Raw genomic sequence first — 24,160 nt, forward strand, 5'->3', positions numbered from 1 at the left:
TTTCGATAAGGCTGAACTTACAGCTATCGGGAAAAATTATTTCTACATTTAATTGGTGTGTTCAATGTAACTGCTGCTCTAGATGTTCCTTGCGAATATTAGAAATTAGTTCTGAAGGAAGTGGGTATGTAGCCAGCCTGTCGGTGCACTGTCATTCAATGAAACCTACGTGTCACGGCAATGAACGTAGAACTGTTCGGAAGTACTCACGAGGAACCTCTTTGAGTGCGAGATCACAAATTCAGTCTTTTGCTCATTTGAAAGTGTTAACGTTTCTAACGGGGAAAATATCAGCTGCTAATGACTCACCATCTCGATGAGGAGGGCGACAGAAAATGAGTGTCCGCAAGGTATCGAGACCCACCTCCTATGGGACACACGTAACACACTTAACGAAATAGACATCGTCCACATTTCAGAAATGTTCAGGACAGATCATCAACTTGAACTGCGAGCACCAAATGCAAAACCGTGAGTCACAGTGGTCGCAAAGGTGCGCACCCTCGAGATCGAAGAAAAGACCTTGGGAGCTACAAACCGTTCAGAACGTTCGGCTAACTATCCACTCTTTTAGATGGTGCATGCACGTGCAATGGTGTGAGGGCAACTGCTGGAATGTGATGGCGCACGGCAAACGAATCTGAAACTGTGTGTCGTGGTGATCGTTGTGAAACTGGTTCTCCTTCAATGCGTACGTGCAGTTGTGATAGTACGTTTTATAGGCACAGAACAAACAAATATTTTCCAGTGATAAAAATCGCAACATGAGACACCTTTCAGTAGGTACAGTTCGCTCTGAGACAGTATGGTTTTTATACGCAGACCAGGAATGGAGCGAAAGAAAGTTATTTTAACCAGCTATCGATCAAAAGTGGTGCTCGTACCGTACGTCCTCTTACACGCCTTTCCCTGTTCTTGCTCGGTTTGGCGTAACTACTCCATAGTGCCCTTGCGAGATCACGCACACGACAATGAATCGTAGGGGGAGCAGCCCCCCCAACTTGTGCCAGCACAATAACTAACTTTGCAGCCACTCTACCATCCAGATTAACAGTCGGCACAATTGTATACGGCTGCATTAAGGCATTGATACTACTTCATCTTGACAGAACTTTTGCGGTACCTCTAGTCCCCTGTTATGTGCATTTTCTCTTGAGGTCCCGAATGGCCAAAGTTCAAAAAAAGTTCCGTACTGAATGATGTGACAAGTTTATCTCGTCTACGAATCTTCAAGTGGCTCTTGCAGTTGGCTGTGCATTGTTGACTTCACGCCTTATTTGAAATTTCGTTACCTGTTTTTTGTCATTTCTTTAGCACTTTGCGGAGCTATGCCCATCCACTGCTTCCCCACAAATGACTCTAACCGATGTCACACGCAGTCTGATGTGCATAACGTAGTAGGTCACTATCCTGCAACCCTGTAAACTGTGTCGGGAATCCTCGAAATGCACAAACACCACTTTTTGTAACAAGCGTGCCCCGTCCTGCCTCGAGGAAGGACGACACGGTCATATTGCTGTGCTTCTCGGCCAGAGATAGTCCTTCACTTCGTTTCAGTGGAGGCGGGATTTGTGGATCCCTGTCTGACAAGAACGATGAACTACGTGGCTCGACAACTGTTTCAGTATCACTTGCACTCGTTAAGCACGTATCGCCATCATTGTGTTCCTTCTGTACATTGTCTGCACTGTCAAACACATGAGACTGTACATTCTGCTGAATCACCCTCTAGAAACTCCAATATTTCATCTGCCATTCCTTTCTTACTCCACGGAATTTCTCGGTTTACTTTCTGACGAAATGTCAACTTCGATAACTGTTGTAGAGATGTCTGCTTTGTTTATCGTTGTCATCACTCTGCCTCGTATCAACAGCACTAGTGGTGTAGCACTGTTGTGAGTTGCTTGTCAACTGATCAGTTAAACTATGGTCCACAGCCACACGCTGTGCTCACCATTGGCTACTTCCAGTGGCGACCACTGTTGCCATAAACAGGCCGTATTGTGGGGAACCAAATGTCATAAAGGTCATTGGCCTTTTGTGAACTCGCACGCAAGTGGTTCCTTGTTGAGGGGGGGGGGGGGATGAAGGAAGAGAAAGTAGAATTAGAAGTACGACGGACAACTAACTGCAGGAATGTGAATACGGCTTGTTTAGTCTGTCTGAGTGCTCTTTGAATTTCCTTTAATTGGCATTTATTGACACTTTCATTTGTAGCAACCATTGAAAACTTTAATACAAAGCGTGTATATGAGAAGCTCTGGAAATGATGTATAAAGGTCAGGACGAAAACAACAGCCGTAATGAAAGTTGAATTCAGTTGTGAAGGCACGCTCAGCTGTGGTGCTCGTTCACAGTAAGCGGGAAATGAGGTCAGTTCTGTTGCGGGTGTGGCAGGCTGGAGGCGTGTTAAACCACGCCCTGCAGCTGGTGGGATTCGGCACGTCTCTTCAGTGTCGGATTTTCTTTCACCGTGGAGCAGTTTCTCCTCAATACCTTTCTAATACTCTGTTTGCTTATTGCATATCAGCGACCGACGGTAGCCGACATGGACGGTTCGCTTTATGAAAACAAAAATTTATATCTGACACTGAATTGAAAGGTTTACGAGATGGCTTCATTGAGACTGCATTGACTTTGCTTAATGTCCTAGAATAGTACTTGCTCAGGCGTCAGACTAGCAACAGTGCGACTATTCAGCGTGAAACTGATCGGAGCAGAATGCAGCAAGATGCTATACGGAGAGGTGTGTCCTAAGTTTCAAGTGGGAAAGTGGGTGGGAAGCTTACGTTGTACCTTTCACGGGACAGGATATGTATGAACTGATTTTAGAAAACACATTACTCCTCCCTATACAGAGATTCAAGGGCTTCACTGCTCAATTACCCGTGGTGGTCAGCCGCACACGTGTGGAATGTGTGGATCTATCTGTGATGGGTCACACGTCTTCCTACTGTTACAATCCAATTTCGTTATTCTGTCCCCTGAAACTGACTGTGCTAGTCTCTGTGTTCCACCGCCCAGAACCCTATCAGACTCACTTTTTGATTTGGGTCTTTTATCCTAGTTCAGTGTATCGAAACGTCTGTTCACTTTCGTACGTTGGTGCGTTCGTCACAAACATCACGATTCTCAGCCGTCTTCGACGGAAACACAGCCCGACTGTATGCCACGCCCACCTGCATAGCTCCATAAATGTGCGAACTTCAGATACATTAACTTCTTACACGGGAAACAGCCTCTTCACGCTCTACACAGCATCACCGCGGGCAACTGGGAAAATAGCAACGCCAGAATGACAACCCTCACCCCATAGGAGTGAAGCCGAGCGTACACACTAACAGTGAAAGCTACTCACAGCTGCTACTGGATTTTATACTACTGTGAACGGTGAGGCTAAAATTAATGAGAGTAATTAGGGGCTCCATCGGAAACTGTGTCGTCCCAGTGGCAGGACGTGGCCAGGGTTTAATGTGGCGTGAGCGGCCACTTGCATTTTGTAGGCTGGTGGGTGCAGCTGTCAGGCCGTGTCCTGCCTGCCCCTCGCTGATGCTGCAGGCAAGTTTCAATGACAAACCGTTCAGGGTTGGAGTTGAGAATATTTGGGGCTTCAGTGAAACAAGACAGCAAATCCAGTGAGCAACTGCAAACACTGTATTCCCCATTAACTGACACCACAGTTCTCAACCAATGTGGTACACTGCTGCTGGCCGCTGTTGTTTGACGTTCCAGTAAGTCTCTGGTGGTAGCTCCCTGCCCCACTGGGAGAAAGTGATGGTGCAACCGAGCCCTGACACCTTCACGGATCGGACTGCTCGCTGGGCAGCATATATGCCGAGAGCCGATTTCTGTCATTCTTCTAGCTGCAGTCTCCCGACCTCTTAAGAAAAATCATGTAGAGGTCCTTTGCACACAAACACATGTCCGAAGGAAGAGGCACAGTGACAACAACAGCTGTTAAGAAGGTACAATCAACAACACAGGCAAGGAATTATCGTCTCCATCCTCCAGCACCTGGCAATGACTTTCAGTCAGAGTATCCTCCCCTGCACGGTGATCGATGTGTTGTTGTGTACATAGTTCCGCGTAGTCAGCGCGTACATTATTTCAATAAATGTGTGTGAAAATTAATCAAGTTCTGTTTAAAGTTGGTCACCGTCAATCTGCTACTCTAAGCGTGCAAGTGGCATTTCTATCGTCTGACCTAACGGCAGAAGATAAACACACTACGATAAGACCACGAGACATATTGCTGACACTCGCCTACTTCGTTAGAGCGACAAGTCAAATAATCTGACGGTGTGTGTACCGAAGGTCTTCAGTACGCACACCACATGTGTGTACACGAGTACAGACTGTGATGGAGTAACAATGACATTTGGGAATTCGGGCCTGGCCGTGAGTCGTGCACGGATAGCCGAAGTCGTTAAGGCGAGCGCTCGCGCAAAGAGAGAAATCCGGGGCCGAGTCCTGCTCCGGCACAAATCTTCATTGCCTTCCGTCCCTCACACAGCTGACGGTTGTCCGTATTCGCGTCTGTGAGTACATTTCAAGCTCTTCACGACGACTGCGGCCACTACAGTGCCTTCTTCCTCGGACGTGCACGCGTGTCAGAAGGAACGTTGCGTCGTTCCTCTTAAAAGCACAGCCGAGGCAATATCGTCAATGGCAACACACTGGCGTGACAAACGTCGTGGGATGTCTCCTGGTAACGTGGCGGGCATCGCTTTGCTCGACGTAGCGTAGCAGCTGGACGTGGCGCGGGCCCAGCAGGTCGCCAGAGGTCGCCTGCACAGGTGCTGAGCCGTGCTGCCCCTGCAGCGAAAGTGTAGCCGGTGCAGGATTTTGTGCACTAACAGATGTCTCAATTATGTCCATAAATAGTCGGTGAGGTTCATATCGGGCGAGTTGGGGGGCTAAATCGTTCAGTCGAGTTGTCCAGATCGTTACTCAAACCAGTCGCAAGTACTTGTCGCCCGGTGACAGGGCGCACTGCCGTCCACAAACATTCCGTCGTCGTTCGGGAACTCGAGGTCCTTCAGTCGCTCCCGGTGCCCTCACAGTGCCCGACCTCAACTGATTCCCAGCCAGTGTTGGGTTCAGCTCGACCAGAGGAGCCAGTCCATTCCGTACAGACGCAGCCCTCGCCACTGCCGGGCCACCGCCGTCCTGCACACTGCCTCGTCGACATCTCGCCTCCGGGGCTTCGCGGGGTCCGCCTCGCAGCCGAACCCCACCGCCAGCCCTCACCACCTGAACTCTGGACCCGCCTGACCGGCCCACAGTTCTCCAGGCGCCTAGTCTCCAGCCACGGACCGCACAGAGGCGATGCAGGCGATGCCCCACTGTTCGCAAAGGCACTCGCGTCAGGAATCTGCTGCGAACGCATTAGCGCCAAATTCCTCAGCACAGCCCCAACGCATACGTTCGCCGTAATGTCCCACGTAGGTTTCTGCGGTTATTTCACGCAGTATTGCTTGTCTGTCAGCACTGACGAGTCTTCGCAAACGCCGCTGCACTCGGTCATAAAGTGAATGCAGTCGGCCACTGTGTTCTCTGTGCTGACAGACAATACCTGAAATTTGGTATTGTTGTCGTACTCACATCACTGTGGATGTCGTAATATTCCGAAATGGAATGTCCCATGCCTCCAGCTTAAGGATTTTGATGAAATGTAGATACATCAATATCTTCTCCAAAAAAATATTGATGTATATCGGCCATCATTTTCTGTCGGCATATCAATATGTCGATATCAAAACGGCAATATCGACTGTGATACTTATATTTCATATTATATTTCTTCAGAATTTTCGATAAATATTTGAAGCTGCCTTTTTTTTTTTCAAAGTGTAGTGGGACATGATTCTCACCATCAAGTGTGTAGTAATCTTACTATTTTCTGAGCTTTAATCACGTACAATCTTGCCCTTTGAGTGTGTGAATCAAATATTTGTGGCAGAGAACAAAAACACCGATTGCACCGTGGCGCGGGAGGGGGAGAGGGCGGGGGGGTTGAATGCAATGACAAGATTTACGTAGTGAACAAAAAAAAAACACCAATTTCCTTATAAAATAATTTTCAACGCAACTAGTGAGCTATTTTTGCACATCCAAATTCTTGAAAAACAGTTGCTGAAAATGAAGAACAAAAATCTAAATGACAAGCCGTGGTCGCAGACGTGTGAAGCGAAATGCTGAAGTAATCGGCGGGCAACGCTGCCAACGGAAAAAGCAGGCTTTAACTTGGCCGCAGAATTTCGATCTGTAGCTGGTAGGTCCCTGTCCTTTGCAGAAATGGAAAAGCAGGGAAGCCGGCATGAAGTGTTCTGGACAAACCCGCTGTGTGACGAAACACCACGATGGACCCATCACATGCCTTTCATTGTGCCACCTGCTTGCAGGTACCGTTTTTAGCAAAGTGTTTATCGGTATGCCTGAACGTCCAACGTTTTACTTTAAACTCTCGCTGTAAAGGGGATAGGCAGGCTGCTAGCTCAGGGTGTATACGACCCGGGACAACCGGGAGATCCGGGGAAAACCCGGGAATTGTTCAGAAATGCGGCAACTTTTCACCGATTTAGTTTTGAGTTAAATTTATGTGACTTTGATTAGTGAGAACCAATATTCTAACAAAGGATAATACTGTACCCTCCCACTGCAGAATAATACTGCAGCAACAAAACATGAACGACAGAAAAGAAACGAAAATAAAACTTCAGTTGCGAAGGAAATGCGCCACATACAACAACAAAACACAGTGCTCATACAAGCTTCTGCCAACAGCAAAGTATGTCAAAGGCTTTAGGAAGACTGTGCAGTGCTCGATAACAACAAATTGCCTCCGATGAGCGTCACGTGACGACTGTTTGAATTGGATTCGTCTGAACAGTTGCGGGCTGCCTCTAGCGCATGCGCAGTTGAGTGGCGTGTGAGCAGTCCGTGCTCCCTGTTGTGGTTACAGAAGTGTGGCTGGGAGCCGCCATCTGACGCCGCCGCCCTTGGGAAATGCGGTGGACCCGGGGCTGGTGCAGAGAGCAGCCCGAGCTGTGGTGGGCGGGTGGGTCGCCCCCACGTGGCCTGTGTGTACGTTCAGCGGTTTTACTGTTTCCTCTTCGTTTATTGCTCTCACGTTAAATTAAAAGAAAACGGATTTTTGTGACCGCGAGCTATCAAGTGAATTAAAATACGTTCGCATAATCAAGGAAGGCTAAAGTATGTTACTAGTTTCGTATTTTATTTCCGCGTTTGACAGTCAAGCATTAATCGCCTTGCAGAAGAATAAAGTTACTTTTCAAGGATCGCTAAAGAGAAGTGGCTTTTATTAATCTTTCCCGCTGAGGCAGTTTATTTGAAGCAAAGTGTTTAATTTCACACTATTGCCCAGTTTCAACTGTTCGCTGCGTTTCAGGTGCACTTATGGCATTATACCGTAATAAAGAACTAAACATGATGTAATGCAGTACTGGTGCTGCAAGAAAATTAACATCGGAATTTTGACTTAAGAACGCGCTTTAAGGCGAATCGTGCATTTTAGTGTGGTGCACGAAATCCGGATGTTCTTGAAGTAATCCTCTGATGATGTCTTGTTTCTTTCGTGACATAATGTAAGATCCTTAGTTCCACACGTAGGAACATGAGGGCCTCCTGCGTCATCGTAGCTGCGCAAGCGCGGTCACTCCTTCCACCTGGCGCTCTCTGTCAGCTGCTGAAACGAACCTCATATTTCTAACAGGTCGCGGGAAAATACTGCGAAAGGTGGATTGAAAAGCGTTACATTCAAACCAAATTACCTTTTACGCAAGATGAACTGTGTGCTACAATGTACGATGGATTTATTAAATCACAAAGCGTTTGACCCTCATTTAAAAATCAACTCTTTGATGGAGGAACGTTTGGAAGAATTTCGAGACCAGAAGATGAGACATTTTGGTCGTTACTAAAAATTTTACTGCCACGTTACTATGACGTGTCTTAAAGTGGAACAAGGGCACAGATCATCAACATTATATGTGCAGTCTTAGCTTCTCTTGCAGCTTATTAATGTTTGAGACCAATGTTATATGTGAACGATGTGTTATTAATTTAAAAAGCATGAGCTTTTCTTATTTGTGTGTTGGCGGTACTTACGAGTGATGTTGCTGTTGGCTGACTACATCGCGTGTCGTGTGCTGTCATCACCTGCCGAGATCACGTGACATGAGCTATGGCTGGCTTGCAAAAGCTCTTCGCAACCTCGATTTCAATGCCTCGGAAAGTGACGTGCGGTGTTTGGGGGAATCCGAATTTATACCTCCATAATAGGAACATATGCATGACATCAAAGGTCTTTCATAACGTTTTTTTCGCCGGTGAGTTTCGTTTTCTAAAGGGCCGGGAAATTTTACGTCGGTATAACAGTAAGAGAATTGTTGAGTTCTACAGTGGCGAGGAAGAGTATAGTGTCGCTTAACACGGAAAAAGTGTATTTTGACCCGGGAGAAAGTCTATTTTTACCCGAGAAGCCGAGGAAAAATGCGGGAATTTTTTTTCCTTTTCCACGTACACACCCTGTTAGCTTGTTGATGTACAGAACATGTAATAATAATAAGTCGATACTTGTACAGCTCGAAAACCAGCAGTATATTTACAATGCGCAGCCGATATTTTTATAGGCAGGAGTGTCGCGATATTTTGTCTGCGGATACACACTTTTTTGAAGATATCGAGAGGCGGTATAGATATTTTAATAAATATCGATGTATTGTATACTGCATACTTTTAAAAATAGCCTGGTGTAGGGCCGACTGCCGTTCCGCACCCGAAGTCTGTCAATTGCGGCCATCAGAGAAGACGGCGGCAGCCCTTGCAGGCGAGTCAGCCGAGTAGAGGGGGCAGCCCGGCCGACGCTCGGCCCTTCCTGCAGCTCGCGTGCGCCACGCCGCAGCCGCCTGCGTCTGCAAACGGCTGTCGGCTCAGTCTAACATTCGACCTGGTCTCTGCTCGAAGGCACGCGGTTGCTTCTTCACGGTGAAACACCTGGTCTCAGGTCGAAATTACTAACTTCTCGTAATTGTACGTAGACGGAATACACTTTATGTAAATACTTTGAGCACATACTGAAATGTGTTCGACAGTCGCTGGCAGGCGGTAGGGGGCGTCGCTTGTGAGGGTCGCCTGCCCTGGCCGCCCTCTGCCCTGGACGCGGTACAGTGTGTCCGTCAAGTCGTGCGCCCTCTCCGCTCCACGGTGCTGTCCCGGCGACCCAGTCTGGCCACACAGCCTGGCGGCGCTCACTCCCACCTCAGCGACTGCCCTGTCCAGAAAAACTCGACATTACGGAGTAAATTGCACTAACATGGGAACAGGAATCTAATGTCAGCGTTCCCGTATCTGTTAGAAATATAAAAGCGGGTGCCTGTTCGTGTGAATGCGTGTTCGTCTACAACTTCATCCACAATTGGCGCATACATTCCGTCCGATACGGTTTTTAAACAAAACACAGTGCAGCTGTACTGGAGAATTTAAGCCTTTCCTTTGATGAGGTGCTCTGAAACGCGACAACTCTAGCGACACGAGTAGTACTCAAAAGTAACGGGGAATTCGCCATTTTGCGTTTTTTATAACTGAGATTCGCACGACTTTCTTGTCGTTGTGATGGTAAACGTGCGTGAAAAGAATGTGTAGACCAGCCAAATGCGATATTTAAGTCTGCGGTCACATCTTGAAAAGGTTATTCCTGTGTTAGTAGAATCGGCGATTATTTTTTTAACATAAAAGCAGATTATCGCATTTGTATTAAATTTGGCTATGACAATGGAGTGAAAGTCATCAACCTTTTAGAGACATTAGATATTGCTTTTGTCAAATCTACTATCAGTACGGGAAGTGTTTATGACTCATGTAAATATTTCTTCGATTTCAAGAGTTTGGTGCGCCACGAATTCCTGTCACAAGGTGAAACGGTCAGCAAGCAGTAAAACCTACAAACTCAACGCCAGCGGCATGACGCAATCTGAAAAAAAACCTCCAGATGTGTGGCGGAACAGTTGATGATTTCTGCACTGCGATAACGCATCTGCTTAGAATTCATTGCGTGTTCTTGCATGTTTCGCTACAAACCATAATGTGGTGACGCCCTTGGCTACATGATCACCCGATGTGAAATTTTATTCCTAAAAATTAAGATGAACCGTAAAGGGCTGTCTTTTTCATACACAGATGAGATTTGAAATGCACCGCTGAGACAACTACAGGGTATCACAGCGAAAGTTCGAGAATTGTTTGACACAGCGGAACAAACACTGGAATAAATGTATTCACATGTAGTGGAAAATATATTGATGAAGACAACATTGGTATAGAGTAATACATAAACCCAGGAATGGATCCAATATTCACCGCTCTTGCTTTTACTAATATTGTCCGTGTGGCGGCCTACGTTTTGTGAACAGACGAGGAAGTTGTATTTCTGTAGTTACAGATCTGATTACTTGCCTGTGTTTTCTTCTCGAGTCTCGGAAGGTATTGCTCCACACACAAGTAACCGTTACAGGTGTCTTTCTCTGAAGCTCAAAGATCTGTCACCAACAGGATGCTGAGGTCACAGGAGGTGACTCCTCGGAGTGAATTAGGAGAAAAAGTTGAAGCAGCTGGTAATGAGATGCAGTGCACCAATTTTTAACGGGAAGCGGCTGCAGATTTCAATTATGGGATACTGGTATGTGTCTGTCATACGCTGGTTGATCTGTATCGTAGAGGGAAGATTTCTAGATTTGTAACTCGTCTCTGGGCAGAAGTGTATTGAGGGCTGCTTGGAGTTTGGCGTCTGTGACGGTTTCTTTCATTTGGTGTGTGTGTGTGTGTGTGTGTGTGTGTGTGTGTGTGTGTGTGTGTGTGTGTGTGTGCGTGTAGTAGGGTGAGGGAGTGTCATTTTTTGCAGGAGCCTCTCTCAACAGGAGAGAGGGAGGAGGCTGATAGAGGCGGCCAGGCAGGGCGCGGCGGAGCAGCTGCGCGAGTTGCTGGCGGCGGGGGCGGACGTGGGGGCGAGGGGGTACGAGTTGGGGACCAGCTTCACCGCCCTGCACTTGGCTGCACGCGGGGGTCACGTGGAGGCGGCCAGCTGCCTCGTCGGCGCCGGCGCGGAGGTCAACGCCAGGAGCAGCCAGGAGCAGCGGACGCCCCTGCACTCGGCTGCACGGTGGGGCCACGCTGGTGTGGTGCGGCTGCTGGTCGGCGCCTCTGCTGACCTCAACGCCAGGGATTGGCTGGGGCAGACGCCGCTGCACAGGGCGGCAGAGGAGGGCCACGCAGAGGCGGCGGCTGAGCTCCTGATGGCGGGGGCGAACAGGGGGGCCATGGATGTGGGTGGCAGGACCCCCATGGACTTCGCCAGGCAGAGCGGAAAGCAGCAGCTGGTGGATATGCTGACACAACGCTGACATACGGCACTCAGGAAGCACAATCAGTTACATCATATCTTTTGGTCTTTCAAATAAAGAATACAAAAAATCAATCCTTTGTTCATTTATTTGTACATACCATTTTGTGGTGTGTATGACAACTCTGGTAACACCGTGACAACTGCAACGACGAGAGATACCTGTAAACTAACGTGAGAGGAGCCCTTCAGTCTGTAAAATACTTCACGATCAGTTTTTGCAAAAGGTGAGTAACAACTGAAAACCACTCCACTATTACTAAATACCACTTGTCTCTCTCAAGATTGTCTTCCTCATGGTGTACAACATATGCAAGAAACTTACAAGAACACAGCCGACATCTATCACGACCGCCTGCATTTGAAAACGTTAGCACTCGATCTCTTTGAAGACACGAATGGCGCAATATTGTTGGTTGTCTACCACATCATGCAGCTACATTAACGTTCCTTGTTCGAACCAGTCCACTACATTACCCCGTTACTGGAAACTATATGCTGCTAGCATGTGTGGTGCTATGTTACACCAGCATATACTCCACCACACTCAGATTACTGGCACACAAGTCGTTCAGTCACAATGTGTCTTCAGTTGCTTTCTCACGCCGAGTATTCTTCTGTATCTGCATTACGCAAATACTTGCAGCCTCACATTGCTAGCAAGAGTTACACCACGTACTTGACAACACTGCACACGGAACGAGTGACACATCAGGCAGATTCGTAGAAAAGTAAAATAAATAAAATTCTCTACTTTGGCCCACGAATCGAGGAAGTGCTTCCAACTGTCGGTGAGATTCTAATGAGCGACTTGCTGTTACGTTAACTCAAATGTAGATGTGACTGCCGATGTAAATTACACACTTTCCCATACTGTCGCCATCTGTATATGAGCGTGTCGATATTTCCTAACTTTCGTCACCTGAGTCTACGACGTTTAATAAAAATGACGGAACGAGCAGCGGGGATGTCGAAAACAAAACACACTGCGACAACTAAGTTTCAAAAGACGTTTCCTGTGACAGCAGTGCTACACTGAAGCGAATCGCTGGTGGCTACACACAGGGAAGGGATACATGTCCAGTGTGCACAGGTAGGTTCTTATAAAGTGTCAAGCGATCTGAAAGACTCATAAAATGTTGACGTCGAAAATGAACTGGCCGCATTGAGCGTGGAAGGTTCCATTCCCTGTCGACAGGAACAACTTATTTTTCCAGGTTTTAGGTTTCAATGTGACGCTGCAGCTAAGGGAACAGTGCAGAATACAGCAGCAGTGGCGGCGGGGAGCGAGAAGGCGTTCCCCGCGCATGCGCCGGCAGCGGATTCGCCACGCGGCGTGACGGTGAGTGGCTGGGGTGAGAGCTCGCGAGCCAGCCGTGGGGCCGCGAGAGAGACTCGCGCCCGCCAGCCTCCAGTACTCGGCTGCGAGGCGGACCTGCAACTTCCCCTCAGTCAGCATCGGCCGCCAGGGACCACCTGTGGCGCAGCAGGCGGTCACGTGTGGAACCGCTACACGGCGAAACAAACAACTTACACCCAGACATTCACATCAGGCTGTGATCGGAAACAGACAACACACTAAATTTTCTGAATATCGCCGTTCGAAAGAGAAACGCCACACATGGCTTCACATTATTCGGGAAACCGACAGCCACGAAGCATCGCCGTTCACAAACTGCCGAATCACCCGGTGGCGCACGAACTTCAGATTCGGACTCCACAGACTGAACAGAACATCCGTAAGCAAACACCGTCACACTAAGCAGCTGCACACAATAAAACTTATAGGAGAGGAAAATAGTGGCAAGTCTTATATGATCCAGAAATTAAACCAACAAATTAATAGAGAGAAAAGAAACAGGCCCACACAGAGAGAGAGAGAGAGACCGATAGTGTAAACAAAATTCAAATTCGTCGCCAAATACTCTCGAGAAGAATACAACGCTAACAGCGTTAGCAAACACAACTCCTGCGACACACACACACACACACACACACACACACGTCTCGATTTCTGTAACTTCATGTGGTGAACCGTTTCACCTATTTAAATGCTAACTGTTTTACTGCATTCTTTAATAAATGTACTGTGATGGCGTCTTGGAATTTACTTCAAATGGGTTAACTACTCTCACCACCAAATTACACACACAGATCGCCTGCTTGCATCTAAATAGCTATCCGTTCTGCTGCAAGAACTGCCCAAGTGGCCATATCAGCGAGAGACGTACGGAGAACAATCAGGAGGGATTGCGGTGCGTCGGCTCACTAACATCGTACAGGAAATGGTTAAGTGTAGCAGTCTCGGGTGGGAAGTTACGGTGTGTTTATTGCTTTCTTCGGAGTCGTGGCTACATTCAGAAACATGTACGGAGATTTGGTACCAAATGGGGGTCTTGCGCGTAAAAAAGCGTTCGGAAGAAAAGTAAGGAGTAAATATTTGTACAAAGAACGGGTGTTCAAAAATTACAGGCTGTATACGACCCAGGACAACCGGAAATCTGTGAAGAACCCGGGAATTTTTTCATCGTTTTAGTTTTCAGATACATTTTTGTAAATGTGGCTGATAGGAACTGATTCTGTGGCAAATAATGCTACTGTATCCCGCTACTGGAGAATATTACTGCAGCAATGGACCAAAAACGAGAGGAAAAAATAAATCTTCAGTTGCAAAGGACATGCGCCATTTACAACAAGAAAATACAGCTAAAAATATGTCAAAGGCCTTAGGGCGAAGACGATGTGATACTTCGTAACAATAAACTCCTTTCTGTGAGCGTGACGTCACAGCTGCTTACGTCAGGTTCGTCTGAGCAGTCGCCAGCGGGCTGATGCGCATGCGCAGTTGACTCTCCAGCGAGCAGTACCTTCCCCCGCCCCCCGCTGCTCGGACTGCTCCGGCCGTTAGCTGTATCGCGCGCCCTGGCTGCCGCATTCGCGCATGCGCAGAGTTATCAGTTGTAGAAAAAGGGGGAGGGGGGGTAGTGTCCACGTGACCCGTGTTTGCGTTCAGCGATTTCGCTGCTTTCTCTTCATATACAGTTCCCACGTCAAATGAACACACAACGTATTTCTGTGGCCAGGAGCTATCAAGCGCATTAAAATACATTTACATATTTATTGAAGGAAAAATTATATTATTAGTTTCAGTTTTCTGGATTTTATTTCAATGTTTTTGGCAGTCAACCATTCACTTTGCAGAACGATGAAGTTATTGTTGTCAGTTTGCTAAAGAAATTTGGCATTGTTATTGTCGCAGAGGCAGTCAATTTATTTGAAACGAAGTGTTTCATTCCACAGCTGTTCGTTGAATGTAAAGTGCACGTTTTCATGTATTTTCGGTCTGGTAGAATTACATTTTATTAAACGGGATATCTGAAAAAATCCGGGAATTTTTTTCCTTGTGCGTTTATAGACCCTGAATTAGCAGTAAAAAACAAAACGAAACGAAATAACACGTGAGAATCCTGGAGGCCAAAGAAAATGCGTGACTTTTAAGAAGCAGCAAATACACTTTGCTTCAACGTAAGTAAGACATCGGGTAAAAATTATTCTCTGTATCAGGAACCTGACTTGGGCACGCTCTGCCCCTAAAATCTTGGGTAAATTACTCTAAAAGCTGACTGATATTGTCGTGTTGGTTCCACTAGCAATGGGAACGACAGGAATTACTGAGAATAAGTACCATTCATTTCGTTTACCACTATTATTCATGTCCAACAGGTGTATTTACCGGTTTCCGCTACTTGCAGAAGACTCCAAAGCTTGGAAGGCTTCGCCGTAAAACACGTAACGTGGTAATTGATGTACTCGAAGTCCCCGCTCTGCGACTCGTATTTGTTACATTAGAGGGTGCTGTGGCGTGGCTGGAGGATGCGATATCTTTCATTTCGATAACTGTGCTCAGATGCCGGCAGACGAACCCGTTAAGTACTTCGCAGCAGACTGCGAATAACGTAAACTATAAACTTAGGTGACTGGACGATTAGTCGGAAAACAGACTGCGCGCTCCTAAACAGAAAGGTGGCAGCTGAAGGGCGTGTTGCACGATGCCACGGGAATAGCAACAAGCGCGTGGTAACATTCTTTCTGAGAGTGTGGCTCATTTCCAGTGTAAGGGGGGCCGTGCAGATCCTGATCTACACCTACATGATTACTCTGCAATTCACACTTAGGTGCCTGGCGGAGGGTTGATCGAACCACCTTTAAGCTACTCCCCTACCGTTCCACTCTCGAACAGTTGCGGCAGAAACAAACACTTACATCTCCCCTTGAGAGTTCTGACTTGTCTTATTCCATTATGAAGATCATTTCTACCTGTGTAGGTGGGCGCCAAAAAAATATTATCGTACTCTGAGGAGAAACTTGGCTACTGAAATTGCATGGGAAGGTCCTGCCGTAGCAAGAAACGGCTTCGCTTTGACGGCTGTCATGTTAATTGCTGTATCATATCCGTAGCGCTGTCTCACCCATTTCGCGGTAATACAAGACGACCTGCCCTTCTTTGAACTTTTTCGACCGCTTCCGTGAATCCTGTCTGAGGCGGATCCACACACTGCACAACAGTACTCGAGAAGAGGGCCTACAAGTGTAGTGTAGGCGGTCTCTTTAGTATACCTGTTATGTCCTCTACTTCTTCTGTCAGTAAATCGTAGTCTCTAGCTTGCTTTCTGCACAACATTATGCATGTCATGGTTGCAATTTAAGGTATTAACAACTCTAATCCCTAAGTATTCAGCTGAATTTATATCCCTCAGATTTTTGTGATTTATCGTCTTAGTGGTTTCTTCGTCGTGCTCATGTGGACGACTTCACACTTTCCATGATTTATAGTCAATTGCCACTTCTTGCACCATTCTGATATCTTGTCTAAATCATTTTGCAATTCGTTTTGGTCATCTGATGACATAACATGACGGTAAGTGGCAGCTCCAGCTAGACACTGTCTAAGAGCACTGCTCAGATTGTCTCGTAAGTGGTGTACGGAGACCAGCAACAGCAGAGGGCCTCTTAACACTTACTTTGGGCAACACCAGGCGTTACTTCTGTTTTACTCGATGACTTTCCGTCAGTTACTAAGAACTGTGACTTTTCTAACGAATCCAGTCACACAACTCCACAGGTGCGGAATTTAACCAGAAGGGACGGTGCCAAAAGCGATATGGAAACGTAAAAGCTACGTAATCAAATTGACGTCCCTTGTCAATAGCACTCATTAGTTCGTGGTAATAAAGAGCTAGTTCTGTTTCACAAGAGCTTTATTTTCTAAATGCCTGCTGGCTGTTTCTAAATAAATCGTATTCTTGGAGGTGGTTCATGGTGTTCGAGTGCAGTATGTGTTCCAAAACACTACTGCAAACCGAGGTTAGTGATGTGGGTCTGTTATTCAGTGGATTACTCTTATCCCGTTCCTTGCTATTGGTGTGACTTGCGCAACTTTCCATTCTCTGAGTACGGAGCTTTCTGCCAGCGAGCGGTTGTATATGGTTGCTAAGTGTGGAGCTGTTGTATCAGCATACTGTGAGAGTAACAGACTGGTATACAATCTGGACCGCAGCCTTTGCCTTCCTTGTGGTTTAAGCTGTTTTGCTGCACCAAGAATTTCTGCTTCTGAATTACTCATATTGGCAGTTGTCCTCGATTCGAGTTCTGGAATGTTTACTTCGTCCTCTCCTGTGAAAGAAATTCGGAAAACGGTTTGGTAACTCTGCCTTCGTGGCGCTGTCATCAAAAAGATCACCATTGTTATCGCGCAGTGAAGGTATCGATTGCGTCTTCTCGGTATATACGATCCGTGACAACTGGGAAATCCGCGAGAAACCCGGGAATTTTTTCATCCGGAAGAAAACTAGGAAAAACGTGGTACATTTAAAATGCCGCGAATTTATCATTGTTTTAGTCTGCAGTCAAACTTCCGTAAGTTTGACTGGTAAGAACTGATAAACGCCAAAAGTGTCAAATGCTTCAGGACGAAGACTGTGGAGTACCTCATAACAATAAACTGCTGCCGAGGAGTGTGACGCCACACCTGTTTGCATTAAGTTCAAAAAATGGCTGTGAGCACTATGGGACTTGACATCTGAGGTCATCAGTCCCGTAGAACTTAGAAATACTTAAACCTAACTAACCTAAGGACATCACATACATACATGGCCGAGGCAGGATTCGAACCTGCGACCATAGCAGCAGCGCGGTTCCGGACTGGAGCGCCTAGAACCGCTCGGCCACAACGGCCGGCCAAATATCACACCGACGCATCCTTTTAAGCGCAAAACAGCTTAGGCTCTGAAAAGGAAAACTGTTTCACGCGTCCCTTGTCTTCCTACTACTTTCTGTTCACAAAATGTCCTATACTAAGTGCGTGGTTTGAAGGAACCTGTTTTAAAAAAATCAAATGCCTCACCAATGCAACTTTTTCACACCTCATTCGCCTTCCTACCGTCTTCTACAAATGCCTTAAATTTGCTACTTCGTAGTCAGATACCGCATGTGTGTGGCTTTTTGTGCACAAAACAGCTAGGTGTGAGGCGGTGAACTTTTAACGCTTCGTTTCATTACACCAGTTTCCGCTGTCGGTTTGGTTGCGTGCTAGAGTGCATTTCAAACTACTTCTTCACTTACGTAGCTCGCAATACATGTAGCGGAAATTTTTCATTTTCCCCTCAGATCAGAAAATAAGTTTTGTTTGAGGACCCCGCCTTGTGCGTTATGCGGTTCTGATGCGTTCTTCTCGTCGTCATTTCGCTACACGGGACCAGCCGTAGTGCTTCTGGAATCTCGACACGCCGTTTTAGACCGCTGTGTAGTTTACCTCCCATCTTTTGCGATCCTGCTGACATGCTCTTGTGTAACCGCGCGGCAGGGAGATTGTAAACGTTGTAATAACCAACTGCAGACTGTATCGAGCAACAACTGGTCATTGTCAGAGTTCTTCTTCACTATCGCGAAATTAGTGGGGGGGAGTGTCGCGGATACGATACCGCAGATGGGGTGGCAGGGATTAAAACAGTGGCGCTTTTCCGTGCGACGAGATCTTATCCGAAATTTCGGTCACCGGCTTTCTGATCGCAATACGAAAATGTTTTGCTGCCGTGCAACGCGTAGGGAAGAATCTTTTCAAAGCCTTAGTGACTATTTGTGCAGGTTTCTTTGCGACGTTGTACCAGTAAGTACGGATAGCGGAAGTGCTCTCTCCACGACAGATTTTGGTGACGTCACAACACGGACAGCCGCGAAGAATTTATCGCGAGCGATTTCGCACCGTGACGTATACCCTAGTGAGCTTGTCCTCGTGTTCTTCTCTCCTATGTAATACATTTAGTACCCTGAAAGATTCACCCTTTTATGACGAAACAAAGAGTTTTGGATTCTATTGTGTCTACCTTTTGTTATAATACAGTTGCGCTACACCTTGAAGACACACAATTGACGGGCATCTGTCAGACCGTTTCTTACGCTCCGGGTTAGAAGCGCCGAACGAGTACCTGTTTCCCGCTTTATTCCTGCCTCTACAAGCCGGTCACGTGACCTGTGCTGGCTGCAGGTCACCACTGCTGTAACGTCCTCCGTCTCCAAATTCTGCTGCAGTCTGCTCCGTGTTCAGGGCGTATACACAAACTATGACTTACAATGCAACAGTCCAGTAAGACATGTCGAAATCTACTCTGAAATTTTTTACAGAGGAAGAAAACATCGAAATAAATGGATTGCCAAACTTTTAGCTGCTAAGGAGCACTGCAAGTATTTTGTAAAAAAATGTTGACGTTACGGTGCAGCCTTTTTTGCCGCGCCGAGAGCAGCTTACGACAGCGGTTTGTACAGCCCTGCCCGGCTAGCGCGCGACTCGCAGAATCAGACAGGCAGACAGCAATTCTGAGCACCTGAAGCGTGGCTTACGTTGTGTCTAGGAATCCTACATACTCGGTTCGCTAGACATAAACAGTCAAACAACTCGTACGAATCAATTTCATTGCGAAACACAATTACGATTACTCAACTTTGATACGTGTCGCAGGCAACGTGCGGCATTCAGAATAGTCAGTCTCCATCGTAAGAGACAAACAAGTCTGTAAGTCTGTGCTACGCAGGGGCAGCCGCCGCCGAAGCCGCGGTCCGCCTCCAGTCGGGGGCGGCGCCGACGCCGCCTCCACGCGGGGGCCGCTGGTGGCGCGTTGTCGTCCTGGAGGGAGGCCGTTCTCTCGTGTGCGGCTGGAACCGTCTGTATGGAGGAGAACTGCCTGTGAACGCTGTCTTACTGGTTTCTACTCTCTGGAGCTAATACTCGGCACACAGGATACAGCTCCGCCCTGCTACAGCCACAACGCGAAACTTTGCTGTTCAGTGAGGATTATTTTACCTGTCAAGCGCACTGTTCTTGACGGAGCATCCAAAATGGCGCAGGGAAGCAGTAAGTGTCTCAACTTCTACGGAAGCGTGACATGCGCGGAGATCGTGCACTTCGCAAAGGAATTGTATCTCCATCTCTCGTTAGCACTGGTCCAGAATTTTCCTCATATGTCGGCTGCCGACTTTCCCTGCCCTCTCACTACCACTGAGGGGAAATTTATAAACAGGACGCCAATTACCGACATCGAGCATCATCTGAAGAGCAGGCGACACTGCTGGCGTTTCCACTAGGTTTGTAACGTCTAATGGTCATATTCCGTTTTGTTTCTTTTCTTTTCTCTAAAACATGAATGCTGTAGTGGCAAAGCCGCCGGTTCGTGATCCAGAGAGCGCGGGATCAAATCCCGTTCAGAGCACAACCGCTTTCAGTGTGATTTCTAACCGAGCATTAACTTCCTGAGACGTTGGAGTGGCCACGAAAGACACGTGGTTGGGACTCCACGTCAAACTGCAGGTGTCCACTTTGCGATCAGGTGACAGGGGAGGACCAGCGAAGCGTCAGCAGCTGCAGTGCTGCCACCAGAGAGACCTGCAAGAGGCCTGCCGGGCGGCTTCTCTCCCGCTCGTGCTCGTCAGCCCGTCTGCCGCTGTGGAAGCCTGCCTTGAACTGTGCAGACAACTGTCTGAATAACTTCATACCGACTGTTGCACTCTTGCACATGTATCAGTGGCTAGCAGAGACAGTAAAATCATGGCAGTGTCTGATGTGGCAGACGACTTCCATCAATGAGGACTTGTTGAACTGAAATGTGTCTTGCAGTACCACATTTTATAACATTTCCTGTAGGCCATTCCTTCCAATGATGATCCAATGTTGTACATTTGACAATCAGCGAAACAGTTATTTGTTTATTCTCTGTAGTCGTCACAAAAATGCAAAGTGTCACTTGAATGTCAGAAACAAACCGGACAAAGGAAACATTGATGCAGCGACCACTAGTATTATTTAGACAGAGCTGGGATGGAGTCACAAGTGGTCCCGGCCATTGTTCTGCACATTGCGCTTCATTCCAGGCGTGACTGATGTAATTCGTAAAGTGTGGCCAAGACAACTGGCGATGCACAAATGACGGTAGCTTAAGAACACTCTTCCGCTGATAAACCTGAAACGAGAGACAGGTATCGGAAATGATGTTGTCTGCTAATTTCCTGTTAAAATGCTTTCCACTGTCGAAAACATCCTTTATCGAGAGGTCGAATCGCACTAGTGATTCCAGGCGGAATCCACATTACGTCCACAGATTTTTCGTCGCCCTCCACAAAAACAGAGGCGTCGTTATGTCCAGAACATGAGTCCAACAGAAGCAATGAATTGGTTTCTGCAGCTGATAGGAATACGTCTCGAACGAAATGTTGAAAATTATTCTTTCCCATTTCTCCACGTTTTTGTACGTTGATCAGAAGTTCTTTGGCACTAGAGAGTCCATTTTCTATTTTTGGTCCTAATTTCTGTTGTGGTTCTCGCAGACAGATGTACAGCTGCAGAAACAGTAAACCGCCCGCATTTACCACCGGTATTCTCGTACAAGAATGTGTCACTGCACTCACTGAGTGGGCAGCCGACTCCGTCTCTTTTCCACGCCGACACGATAGAGAGCGGGCCGCACGCAGTTCTCTCAGCAAACCCGACTGATCGGCGCTGTAAACGCCAGTTGAGGGGACGGCGGCAGGTTTCGCCTCTGAGTCAGCCGCGAATTCCCGTGCAGCACTGCCCGCCCCTGGCAGCTGCTCCACACGGTCACGTGACGTAAACTCGGTGGCTCTGCGGCCTCCTGCTCTGTGCGACTCCTGGAAGCTGCGCAGCCGGCCGGACAGAGGCTGAGAGCCGGCAGCGGCCGCGCCGGCTGCAGCCCCGCACACCTCCGCCGCTGACGGCGCACAGCCTCCCTCTCACGGCCAGTCCCCCATCTTCCCCCGACAGTTTCTCCACTCAGCTGGTTTCGGGTCTCCGTTTGGCGCACATTCCTCGCTTCCTGTAATTCCTTCTTCCTCTTCTACAGTTCACGCTCCGATTGTACGAAACGGAAACGCCCTCGCACACTGCGTGACTTGGAGCGTCATCCCGTCCTCCGTCTGACCGATACTTGGCTGCCTTCTCTTTGTCGCTGAGAGCTGTTGCAGTACGTGTGTTGTTTCCAGACTTGGCAGGTATTCTCCCTCACAACTGTTACTGGCACGGCTGACGTCGTCCCAAGCACAGTTCACTGAGTCGTCACCGTTATTTCGTACTTCTTCTGACGTATCCACAGTTTCAAACGAAATGTCGACATCATTCGAATGTTAAGGAAATCAACTGACAAATGACAAATATGCACATCCTCAGGAGAAGTAGGTGATTTCGGCTGCAAGCCACGTTGTTCACATTTCATCATTGCTAAATTTACAACGTTAATTCGAATCCACATTATTGTGAAACAGGAACAAAAAATAAATCTTCTGTTACTAGGCGTGCCTTATGGAACCTCACTAAATACTAACTCGACTTCGTCTGTATTGTCAGTAGCTCCCAATACTGCAAAATGGAACTGATAATTTGTAACAGATGTTTGTTTGAGTGGCTAATTCGAGGGAATGGTAACTCCGTGCTATAGTGTCAGAGAAACTATCAAGGAACGGTAACCTGAGACGTCCTTTACAAACTACAGTCGGGTTGTGTCGTGTCTCCTGTTTATAAATGCACCGCCGATGTCGGCTGTGTTGCGCATGCGCAGCTGCTGCAGCACCAGTAGGGGTGTACATTTCTACGGCCGCCTGGCATGCAATGCATTTGGCAATTTTCAACTATTTGTTTTAGCATTTCCAGTGCCTATTAACAGCTAATATTTTGACGGTCCATTTCTTTCCTTACCTTCTTCCCGTGTAAAAAATTTGAGGGCTATGTTTCGACTTGTCTTATTGGAACATTCCCTTGTTAGTTTTCTTGATGACTATGTGAAACGAATAAAAAATTGTAATCCTTATCTCCTCTTCTAAACTTAGCCATCCGCCTTATTTAACTACTGGACATCATAAAGTTGTTCCATAAATGTGCGCGATTCGAATGTCTATGCCTTCTTCCAAAATCATTGCCCACTATGGGACGAAAGCATCTACTTTTCATCCAAATTTATTCGTTGTCTTGCGAAAGGCATTCCATACAGTTTCGCATGGCCGCCTGATCAACAAAATAACGACCGTACGGAATACGAGACCAGCTGTGCGACTGGACAGAAGAGCGCCCAGCAAACGGAACACAGCGTATCATCCTGAACGGAGAGGAGTCTTCGGACGTACCAGTAACGTAAGCGGGCATTACACGAGGATTCGCCGCGAATGGCACTGGTCTAGCGCGACAGCCATCTAGCGGTAGAACGGGTGAAACTACGAAAATTAGCTGACAAATTACCCACAGTGCTTACTGCTTGTTGTTTGGTTGCTGCTAGGTGTCTAGCGGCTAATTTCAGATTCTCGTGTTGGGCATTTTTCGCGTTGGGGACCTTACACATTTTATTTTTCAGTAAGCAGGTTCCATAAATACAGTAGACTCTTTTATATTAGCTGTTTGAGAAAGGATTTTTCTATTGATAGCTTCGTATTCTAGAAATGAAATGCAGCAAAGAGGCGTTAAGCGTCTTAAATCAGGTATACAGCGAGGAAGGTGATTTATGCCCCCCTGTATCGTATTAAGCTACATCGGAAGTCGTTTCTTTCCGAGTAATATGCATATAACTTTATACGGCGATTTACGATTTGTATCGTAATTTCCTAGTTTGCGAAAGTTCCGGTTTGATTTGATAGCGTCTCTTGCTCTATTTCAGCATGCGAGAAAAGACAAACTGGCAGTGAAAGGGAGAAAGTCGTTGCATATTCGCACAGTGCGACAGACGAGTACTGCAAAACTCTGAGTAGACCATATATATATAGAGGGGACCAAAAAAAGTATCCACTGTTTAAAAGTCCATAACTTGCAAACTAATTGACGGTTGTCTCATTTTTGGTGAAAGTGTAGCTTAAAGTCCAACTTAAAGATATCACTGTAGGTGTTCGGAATGGTCAGCATTAACATCCACACGCAAACGATGCCGCCGAACTGCAGCACGAACTACTGACTGCAACGTGTTCGGTTGGATATTTGGACATGAATGTACGGTGGATTCTCAAAGTTCATCCAATGTGCGTGGCTTTTGTCGATAAACGACGCCCTTCAGTGTTCCCCACAGGTAAAAGTCCAGAGGAGTTAGGTCTGGGGAACGTGGTGGGTGCTCCACAGCACCTCTACGGCCAATCCATCTTCCTGGCAGATTTTCGACGAGATACGCCCTAACACGATTTTGGTAGTGGGCTGGGGCACCATCT

The 24,160-nt window shown here is 47.1% G+C and overlaps 2 protein-coding genes across 3 annotated transcripts in view; both read left to right on the plus strand.

The window, feature by feature from the left end:
• LOC126213534 (serine/threonine-protein phosphatase 6 regulatory ankyrin repeat subunit A-like) overlaps positions 1 to 11,494 on the plus strand; it is a 59,890-nt gene extending 48,396 nt beyond the window's left edge. For both annotated transcript variants that reach the window (XM_049941378.1, XM_049941379.1), the window contains exon 4: positions 10,922 to 11,494. In XM_049941378.1, coding sequence (XP_049797335.1) covers positions 10,922 to 11,420 — 499 coding nt within the window. In that variant the 3' untranslated portion in view covers positions 11,421 to 11,494. The remainder of the gene's footprint in view (positions 1 to 10,921) is intronic.
• LOC126213537 (speckle-type POZ protein-like) overlaps positions 1 to 24,160 on the plus strand; it is a 679,117-nt gene that overhangs the window by 63,424 nt on the left and 591,533 nt on the right. The window lies entirely within an intron of this gene.

This window comes from Schistocerca nitens, chromosome 11, assembly GCF_023898315.1.
Source record: "Schistocerca nitens isolate TAMUIC-IGC-003100 chromosome 11, iqSchNite1.1, whole genome shotgun sequence".
NCBI classification, from domain to species: domain Eukaryota; kingdom Metazoa; phylum Arthropoda; class Insecta; order Orthoptera; family Acrididae; genus Schistocerca; species Schistocerca nitens.